This window comes from Armigeres subalbatus, chromosome 3, assembly GCF_024139115.2.
Source record: "Armigeres subalbatus isolate Guangzhou_Male chromosome 3, GZ_Asu_2, whole genome shotgun sequence".
In the NCBI taxonomy this organism is placed as follows: domain Eukaryota; kingdom Metazoa; phylum Arthropoda; class Insecta; order Diptera; family Culicidae; genus Armigeres; species Armigeres subalbatus.
The window spans coordinates 305816437-305827131 of NC_085141.1; the positions used below are offsets into that span (position 1 = coordinate 305816437).

Here is a 10695-nt window from a genome sequence, read left to right on the forward strand (position 1 = left end):
AGAGCGGGGAAGGAGCCAGCGTACTCGTGGTGACTCGAGGTTAGTTTACAATGTTTTAAGGATGGACGGGGCTTAGGATTTGGGATAAGGAAATTTCAGCTTCTCATCCGGGCATTTGGCGTCGGTGACGATGTGGCGTGTCGTCATGCTCGAGGAATGGTTCGACTGGGAGCATCTTCCGGATGGCAAGAGCTATGGAGCTCTACGGAACAAAAAGGCAGAGACTAAACAAAAAAAAAACTTTGAATAAAGAAGAAAAAAAAACAAAATATTAAATTTTGATGTCAGAAGCACAAAGAAAACTATAAATGGCCTGCATATAGACAACATCACGATCTCCCAAAACACCTCGAACTTCCCTGAAGGGTTGTTTACCTCGGGCCACAAGGGTATCCAATAATTGCTCTCTGGAGGCGTCATTTTCCGAGCAGGACCAAACTACGTGATCGATGTCATCATAACCAGCTCCGCACCTACATAAGTTGCTATCGACAAGGTTTATTCTGTACAGATGTGCGTTTAGTGAATAATGATTGGACATAAGTCTCGACATCACGCGAATGAAGCCTCGACTTAAGTCCTCACCTCTGAACCACGCTCGCCCAGAAACTTTTGGAACTATGGAAAATAGCCACCGTCCAAGTTCATTGTGTGTCCAATTCCTTTGCCAACTTTGAAGAGTACTCTGACGGACTAATGGGAAAAATTCGTTGCTCGAGAATTGTCTATCATAAACCTCACCTTCCTGTGCGCCCACCTTTGCCAGCGAGTCTGCCTTCTCATTGCCGTAGATTGAGCAGTGAGATGGGACCCAAACAAAGGTAATCTTGAATGATCTTTCGACCAAAACACGCATCTGCTCTCTTATGTTTGAAAGAAAGTAAGATGCGTGCTTAACAGGTTTCATCGACCGGAGTGCCTCGATAGAACTAAGACTATCCGAGAAGATGAAATAATGGTCTACGGGCTGATTGGAAATTATCCCCAAAGCGAAGTTAATTGCTGCCAGCTCAGCAACATAAACCGAACACGGTTCCTGAAGTTTTGGAAGGTGGTTGAAGTTACATTGAAAACACCGAAGCCAGTGGATCCGTTGATGCGAGAACCATCAGTGAAATATCTGTTGTTGCAATTGACATGTTCATATTTTTCAGAAAAAATGGAGGGAATTGAAAGATTTCGAAGATGATCTGGTATTCCTTGAATAGCATGTTTCATGGACAGATCGTATTCAATTGAGAAACTGTCATTGGTGAAGTCAACTCGAGGGGAGTATAACATGGAAGACAAAGATCTGACGATATGTAGTTGAGATAAACTCTTAGGAATCTTGACCGATGAATCAGTTCAAGCATATTATCGAAGTTATGTAAGACAAGTTTGTTACTTGTTCCACATTTGATTAGTATTCTTAATGAGAGCTCCCAGTAACGGTGCTTTAAAGGAGTGACTCCAGCAAGCACCTCCAGGCTCATGTTATGCGTTGAATGCATACAGCCAAGGGCAATACGCAAACAACGATATTGAATTCGTTCCAATTTAATTAGGTGGCAATCAGCTGCTGAGAGGAAGCAGAAAGAGCCGTACTCTAAAACAGAGAGAATAGTCGTTCTATAGAGTTTGATGAGGTCTTCCGGGTGAGCACCCCACCATGTTCCGGAGATAGAACGTAGAAAATGGATCCTTTTCCGGCATTTTTGTATCAAATACTCAATGTGGAGTTTCCAGGTGCATTTGGAATCAAACACGACCCCAAGGTATTTAGAAGATAAAGATTGGTTGATGTCATCATTCAACAGCTTGAGTTTCAGTTGAGCAGGATACCGCTTCTTAGTAAACACAACCAAATGAGTTTTTTGCGGTGAAAACTCGATCCCTAAATGTCTGGCCCAAACAGTCAGATTATCCAGGGTACTTTGCAATGGTCCTTGCAAGACAGCTGCACTTGGACCTCTTAGAGAGACCACGGCATCATCTGCAAGTTGTCTGAGCGTGCATTGTCCTTCCAAACAATTGTCAATATCTTTAACATAGAAATTATAAAGCAAGGGACTTAAACACGAACCTTGGGGAAGGCCCATGTAGCTATTTCTGGAAGTTGTCAGAGTGCCGAGTGTGAAGTTCATTTGTTTTTCTGACAACAAATTGTACAAGAAATTATTCAAAATAACGGGTAATCCACTACTGTGCAGATTGCCTGACAGTACTTCTATGGAAACTGAATCAAAAGCGCCCTTAATGTCCAAGAATACTGAAGCCAATTGCTCTTTGTGCGCAAAGGCCAGTTGTATATCTGAAGAAAGCAACGCTAGACAATCGTTTGTTCCTTTCCCTTTTCTAAATCCAAACTGAGTATTTGAAAGCAATGCATTTTCTTCGACCCAATGGTCGACTCTTGAAAGGATCATTTTCTCCAATAATTTTCTCATGCATGATAGCATGGCAATCGGTCGGTATGAATTGTGATTAGACGCTGATTTTCCAGGCTTTTGAATAGCTATTACTTTCACCTGTCGCCATTCAGGTGGCACAATGTTGTACTCCATGAAACAGTTGTACAGGTCAAGTAATCGTCTTTTTGCGATATCTGGGAGGTTTTAAGAAGATTGAATTTGATGTTATCGCATCCCGGAGCAGAGTTATTCGATGAAAGAAGAGACATAGAAAGTTCCAGCATTGAGAATGGTCCACCCAAAGAACCGGGATCAGTGACTGATTCTCGAAATAGCGGTTCTGCTGGTACGGAATCTGGACAGACCTTTTTTGCGAAGTTGAATATCCATCGATTGGAGTATTCTTCACTCTCGTTGGTGGAAATGCGGTTCCGCATGTTGCGGGCCGTTTTCCAAAGTGTTGTCATTGAGGTTTCTCGTGATAGTCCCTCGACAAAACGTCGCCAGTAGCTACGTTTTTTTGCCTTGAGAAGATTTTTGAGCTTTCTTTCGAGCCTCAAATACTCTTCAAAAAGCTCGGACCTTCCGTGTTTACGGAAGGCCTTGAAGGCATCAGATTTCTCAGAATACAACTTAGTACATTCATCATCCCATCCAGGAGTGGCTGGTCTTCTTATGATAGATGTACTTGGAACGCGTCGTTTCTGAGCTTCTAGTGCGCTTTTTTGAATCAACTCAGTAAGGAATCGATATTCATCCAAAGGTGGAAGAGTATCAGTTGATTCAATACCAATTTTTACCGCCGATGCAAATTTTGGCCAGTCAATGTTTTTCGTGAGGTCGAAAGGAACATTAACTGGCTCAGATTGTTGATAGCTACTTTTAATTGTGGTAACTATCGGCATATGATCACTACCATGGGGATCTTGAATTACCTTCCACGTGCAATCTAATGATAGTGAATTTGAACATAAAGACAGATCAATACGGCTTTGTTGACCATTTGGTCCTATTCGAGTTACTTCACCAGTGTTCAAAATATTCAAATTGAAATCGTCACACAAATCATAGAAAATAGGCGCTCTATAATCGTCATACGTTTCGCCCCATCCAATACCATGTGCGTTCATATCACCCAATATCAATACTGGAGATGATAGGAGGGAGACTGCGCTCCAAAATGTCGACGATTAATAGAGGCATTTGGAGGAATGTACACTGAAGCTATGCAAAGATCTTTATTCTTTACATTTACTTGGCATGCGACGATTTCTAAGCCGGGAACAGTCGGAATTGGAATTCTGTAGAAGGAGTAGCATTTTTGATCCCCAAAAGAACGCCACCATAATGATCATCCTGATCTTGGCGAATAATGTTAAAATCGTGGAAGTTGATTTCATCTTCAGAAGAAAGCCATGTTTCACAGAGTAAATATATCGCAATCGGAATTGCGAATCAAAAACTTGAACACGTCTAATTTATTTTTCAGACTGTGACAGTTCCACTGCAGCACAGTGATTGTATCTTCGGTGTTGGCCGTATTATCCATCGAAAGATACAATTTCTGCAAGAAGGGCCATGAAACAGTCAATTGCTTCAGATAACTTTCAACTGTTGGAATAAAGAGGTCAATGATTGGCCTCAATGAATTCGGAATATTGAACAAGTTCAAAAACGGTCCACAAGGTCCTTAAAGGAGATCAATCCTCGCTTGGACGGAATACTTTTCTAGAAGTGCGAATTTGTTTTTTTCTTTCGTTGATTCTCCTAGCCGGATGTTTCTTCGAAACATCGGATTTAGGCAATGGCGGGAATGTCTTACTGCAACTAGGATCAAAAGAAGCAGTAGGGACAGATTGCTTCGGGATTTTAAATAAACCCCCATTACCTTCAGATTTTGACAAGCTTTTATGGATGACTTTTGTTCTCTTACGGCGCGATCCCGGGGAAGACGGTTGCTTCCTCTTTTCGGGCACGTGTACCTCCGCAGGATCATCCATATCGGCTGCGTCAGAGTCCAATTCATCAATGGATATGGAATCATAATAATCACTTACACGAACGGTGGCTGAAATAGCAGTCGATGCAGTGGCTGTGGCGGATGTGTCTTGCGACCTAACCATTTCCGCATACGACTGCTTGGAGCGCTGTACCAACGAGCGCTTCACTTTTTGGGTGCGTTTTTTGTACACCGGGCATTCTTGCAAACCATGGGGAGGGTTCAAACCACAATAAGCACATTTTGTTGCTTGTTGCTGGCAGAGCTCCCCCCGATGTCTTTCTGAGCATTTGCCACAACGTGGTTTGTTGTCACAAAACTCGGCAGTGTGACCAAGTTGTTTGCAGTTGGTACAATTAAATACCCTTGGCACAAAAAGACGCACCGGAAACAACATATTTTCTATATCGACATACTTTGGAAGCATCGAACCGGCGAATGTCACCCGAAGGGAGCCTGACTTGGAATAAACCTTTTTGCCATCTACCGTGGCTGCTGAATGCAATTCCTTGCAGTCCAGAATATCCACGGTAGATTGCAGGGCGTTCTTTAGGCGACCTTTCCCTGCAAGCACATCCTTGCAAGTCAAGCTCGCTGCGTTGATTACGCCTTCTATCTCGACCTCCCGCGAGGGCACATAAACTAAGTATTCAACATTGTACGCCCTGTCGCCAGCAATTTCATTCGCCACCTGGTATGTAGGTGCGGTGATGCGTAGTTTGTTCCTGTTGATTTGGCTGAATTCAAGCTTCGTAAAACGACGCGTCAAATCTCGTTTTATGCCCAGAAAATCTAGGCTCTTCACTTTCTGCCGAAAGTAAACAACCCAAGGCCCAGGCGAAGCCGCATGGTACAATCGTGTGCGCCCTGCATCTTTTGGAGGCCCATTGCCTTCCACAGTCTCTGTCTCCATTCTCACCCCGCAAGGTGGAAGGATGATTTTGCTTATGTTAACTTAAGACTAATAGCTAATCAGAAAAAAAAAACTTCAAAAAAAAACTAATTTTAATTATTCTATCAGTCCCACTCCGAATCAGCAGATGGGAGAACAATAAAAACGTTTCTACTTATCTGCCCCTGCTGCTGTAGGTAGCAGCAGTAACAATAGCCTGCTTCACTGGCGTCGCCAGAAGCAACTACTTCCCCTCGCCGACAGTGATCGCCTTGGATCCGTAGGTAGGATACGCACCACACAATACAACTCGCACTACCGAACACAATCCGCGATGAGACACAGCACACACGTCTGGCTCGTTCGAACTATCGGCACGGAATGAAAAACACATCGCATTGTTATACTTTATTTGTCTTGAGCCATACTTGTAGTAATACATAAGTTAGTTATCAATAAATAGTCATAAAGGAAGGTTTCGTTCGTATCTTTTATTCTCCACGCGTCTCGAGTTTCTGTTTGCTTTTCCAGTGGTAAAGTCCGTTTCCCGGGTGAATTCCTGTTCTTTGCTCATCACCTTGCAACCAAATGTCTTCAGAAGTTAGCTGAAGATGGGTCAGAAAGTCATCCAGCGGCAGCAGTGGTTCTTAGGCGTGACTTTTATATGGATGACATGCTCACTGGAACAGATAGCATCGAAGAAGGTCAGGAGCTCTGTCAACAGCTAATGAACCTGACTAATTCCGCTGGTCTACCCCTGCGGAAATGGGCGTCGAACAGCGCGGCTGTTTTAGCAGTCATTCCACCAAATTCCAGCCAGTCCCTCACGTTGGAAAACGTTTGTCGCAAATAGGTTTTCCGAAATACAGCGTATCACAGCGGATGGCATGTGGTCACATGTTTCTGGCTCGAAAAACCCGGCAGACATAATCTCCCGAGGAATGTGTCCAGAACAGCTGCAAAACTACACAGTCTGGTGGCGTGGACCAGATTAGTTATCGCAACCATCACGATTTTGGCCGCCACTGGGGCGGCCGACAAACCGAAACTTCAGTCCCGAAGAGCTTGAAGAACGAACGGTATCGCTTCCTGTGCAAATGCAATCACCAAACGAGTTATTTTTGTTGTATTCCACATACTTTAAGCTTGTTCGAACCGTAGCTTGGATACAAAGATTTGCCCACAACGCAAGAACCAAAAATAAAGTAAACCGTCGTAATGGATTTCTCTCGACCGCGGAAATCAAGGATGCTACCCTGCTACTCGTCAAACTCGCTCAACAGGAACACTTCGCCCAAGACTTGGCGGAAATCTCTCGAAATGGACAAGTGAAGTCAAATTCTCGCTTGAAGTCGCTGTTCCCAATACTCGTAAAAGGTGTGATCCGTGTAGGTGGCCGGTTACGCCACGCCCCTGTTCCGTACGAGTAGTTGACGCATGTACAAAATGCTTCCGGTGCAAACCCAAGGTCTTAGAATAGCTAATGGGAGAACTACCGGTAGAACGTGTTACACCCACCTTCCCCTTCGCTCATACTGGAGTGGACTATTGTGGTCCATTTTCATATCGACCAACCCGCCGTGCTACTGCCATCAAGTGCTATGTCTCTGTGTTTGTCTGACTCGTAACAAAGGCAGTGCATCTGGAATGCGTATCCGATTTGACCACTAATGCATTTATCGCGGCACTCAAACGATTCGTGGCACGTCGGGGCAAACCCGAAATGATCGAGTGCGACAACGCCCTCAACTTTCAAGGTGCTAAGCGAGAGCTAAAAGAGTTAGCTCGCTTGTTTCGGTCGCAACAGCACCAGGACCAATAACGGAATAACTTTTAAATTCATAACTCCCAGGTCCCCGAATATCGGAGGAAATTTCTGGGAAGCCGCAGTAAAGTCGATGAAGAGCCATCTACGCAGAACTGTGGGCAATGTGATCCTCTACCAGGACAAATTTCAGACTGTTTTAGCCCAAGTCGAAAGCTGCTTAAACTCTCGTCCGTTGACACAGCTAACATCTGATCCAAATGATCTGGAAGTGCTCACACCGGGGCATTTCTTGGTGCACACCGCTATACCGGAGCCCAGTCTAAACGACATCCCGACAAACCGACAAACTACATAAAGGTCGGAACTTTGGTTCTGGTGAAGGAGGAGAACCTTCCTCCACTGAAATGGAGAATAGGGCAGATCACGAAGATCTTCATGGGAGACGATAACTGCATTCGAGTCGTCGATATGCGAACGAAAGACGGCGAATACCGCCGTGGAATATCAAAAATCCGTGTGTTGCCCAATCAATTCGACGATGGTGACACTGTCGACCAACCTCGAGGAAACTGAAATCCTTCCATCAATCGCAGTGCTCCACTGCGCACCAAAGGGGAGGGGAGGCGGGTCGAAAGACCTTCCGTCCATGTATGTCGTTTTGTTTAAAATATATTTCAAAAAAACTAATGGAATGTTTCGTCTCCCTGCGTTGTAAGTTAGAGTTTAGCTTACGTAGGAATATAGAACATGCGACTCACCTTTTGGACTCATCCCAGGGGCAATCTAGCTTTCCTAGCCAAGTGTAAATTTCTACGTTGGGAGAAGGGCTTCTCCTTTCTGCCGCCTGCCGTTGTAACCGTGTCACTCCGCACTATCGATCAAACTCGACCCGTTCACGTGTTTCTTCCTTGGACGAGGAGGTATTCCGACAACGAAAGATCACGAAATTTCACAATTCCACAACAGTTTTGCACTACGGGAGATGTATAGGAGAAATCTTCACTCGCGAATGTTGTAGTGATTTTTGGCACTGCCTCGTGGATCTTCAACCACGCCCTATGGACCAGTCTCTTCCACGATCGCGTGGGGATTTTTGCGTTAGTCACTACACTCGTCTGATAAAACCCCTGGTTTTGGACAATTCGCGAATAAGAGGGCTCTTCACTTGTAGGGAACGCCACGTCGGTCACGAAACGGAACGATCTCACCAGTAACTTTGGAGGATACTCGACCACTTTTCCGAGATTTTTAGAAGTTACACGTCTTATCGCACTGACGACTCGAACAGAAGAGACTGAACTTCGTTCGCTTGATCCACCAGAACCCCCCTTGTAGACCGAGTTTCATTCGTTTGGGCGGAAGACACCTCCCGAACATTTTTGGCATTGCGTTCTTCGGCAATTTCGTACTGTCGGAGTGGGATGTCGGTGGCGGTGATACCAAATAACATTTTTTTTAACAATAATAACAGTTTCCTAACTCCTAACGAATAAATTTTATAATAGGTTTTAGATAATTTTAAGTTTGTTATTATGGGACATTTGTTGAAATGTAACAGCGTCTTTGATGGCATCGCACCAAACCACCCCAACGAGAGAGGTTCTGACGGCTATTCGACGGTCTGCAGCGGACCCAATGCATTCACGGTATGTCTGATAGACTTGTGAATTTGCTAAGTGGAATGCAAGGACCTGAGGAAGTTAGTTCAGTAACTACCTGGTACCAACAACGAAGTCGAATCAACCTCGAAGGAAGCCCAGTTCGCCGCTCGAAGGATGACTTGCTCGCCAAATCGTCGCCAGAAGGAAGCTCAGTCCGCCGCTCCAAGGCTGTCTTGCTCGCCAATTCGTCGCCAGAAGAAAGACCAGCTCGCCGCTCGAAGGAGGTCTCGCTCGCCAAATTATCGCTAGAAGAAAGTGCCTACAATTCATCGCCCGCAGGAAGTCATGCTTATCATGTTGGCGCTCGAAGGATGCGGTCGCTGTTCGCCCCATCTCGCACAAGTACGCTCAGTACTTCGCTGCCAACGGTCATCGTCCGGAAACGGACCCGTGGAGGCCGGTTGCCTCCGCCCCAGTTAAGTGTTGTTTTTTTCTCCTTTACTGTTTGAAAAAGCCGTCTATGTTTGTTTGCAGTTAGAAGTCTACGCGAGGATCACACAGCCGACAAATCCGATGTGAAGGAAGAAGAAATGCGTTTTATCAATAGCCCAGTCACCTCGAGATACAAATGAGCAGCAGCCAGCTGAGAGATCGACCAGGCGGCCGAGTAATCACATGGTGTCGATCCGTTCATTGCCGAAGAGTAGCCGAATTAGCACGTGTTACAGTCCATCGAACGGGTTCGAAGTAACAGCTACCTGCCGTCGCGACGCAGAGAAAATCATCGTCGTATGAAGTATTTAGAGTATTATAATAGAATGAAGAAAATCAAAGTGAATTAGACGTAGTTTATAAGAGTTGTAGCCTAATCTTATATTCCCTTGCAAGTAGGATATTATGGAGTAGTTAAATATGGCATTTTCACGGTGGCCGGCATGTTGAGTCGATAATTATCAGATTACTGGTTCCGGATGGAATGAATTGCACGAACAGCTCTCATATAGTATCTCTCTCTATAATGTGTTATCAGTAGGCAATCGGATAGCCGATGGCTATCAGGCTATCTTTATAGCATATTCGTATTTAGCCGGGTATACCCCGTTAGGCATAAGTACGTTAGGCATAGAGACGTTAAGCATAAGTACGTTAGGCATAATGGACGATAGGCATAATGTACGTTAGGCATAATGGACGTTAGGCATAAAATGACCCAAAGAACAGCCTATGACATTAAGAAGGCAGAATTATGCCAAACGTCCATTATGCCTAACGTACATTATGCCTATCGTCTGTTATGCCTAACGTCCATTATGTCTAACGTACTTATGCCTAATGTCCTTATGCCTAACGTACTTATGCCTAACGTCGCGGACCCTATTTAGCCATATAACCGTAGATCAGTCGATACAACCAGTTAGTTGCAAATAAAACGTTGAGGGCTTCAAATCGTAATATCGTTGTGTATACTCCGTTGAGCGAATTAAAATTGTCGTGAAATTAGTTATCCAAAAGTCGTAGCACAATTATTCAAGTTCGAAATCCTACAGTCACCTTACCACCGTTAAATTGTAAGTGCATCAAGTAAAGTGTATCTGATACCTGTTTTACAGAATTCACCTGAATTTTCAAGTAGAAGATAAGTGTGCTGTCGGTTCAGTGTGTAAATATAATTATAAAATCAAGCTCTATCTAGAATATGGGCGAATGTCACAAGAGAGGATTCTCTTCGTCGACTTCCCCTCTTAAATAAAAGTGACAAGCAGCTGATAGCTTTGTGGTTTATCACCTCAGAACGGTAGAAAACCATTGCGAACTTGCATTCTGAGGTGATAAACTGCAAGGAAATCCTCTGCTTGTCACGTTTATTCAAATGAGGGGAAGTCGACAAAAAGAATTCTCTCTTGCGACATTCGCCCTTTTACCAGTCAGAGCTTGAAATGTTCTACCACAGTACAAAAAAAATCTAGATCATCCTATATTGTAGTTTACTCACGGCACAAAAGAGAAGACCATATACTTTCGTGTGGTTGGTGTTTCAGAGA

At 44.3% G+C, this 10695-nt stretch overlaps 1 protein-coding gene across 1 annotated transcript; it reads left to right on the forward strand.

The window, feature by feature from the left end:
• Nucleotides 1-8563: 8563 nt before the first annotated feature.
• On the forward strand, nt 8564-9877 carry LOC134220636 (uncharacterized). Its single transcript, XM_062699739.1, has 2 exons — nt 8564-9133; nt 9188-9877. The coding sequence occupies exons 1-2, from the start codon at nt 8701-8703 to the stop codon at nt 9283-9285; spliced, it is 531 nt and encodes a 176-aa protein (XP_062555723.1). The 5' UTR covers nt 8564-8700; the 3' UTR covers nt 9286-9877.
• The last annotated feature ends 818 nt before the right edge of the window (nt 9878-10695 follow it).

Coding starts and splice junctions, on each gene's coding strand:
- LOC134220636 (XM_062699739.1), top strand. CDS start 8,701: ATGTCTGATAGACTTGTGAATTTGCTAAGTGGAATGCAAGGACCTGAG. Junction 9,134..9,187: donor GTTGCCTCCGCCCCAGTTAA/GTGTTGTTTTTT, acceptor GTTTGTTTGCAG/TTAGAAGTCTACGCGAGGAT.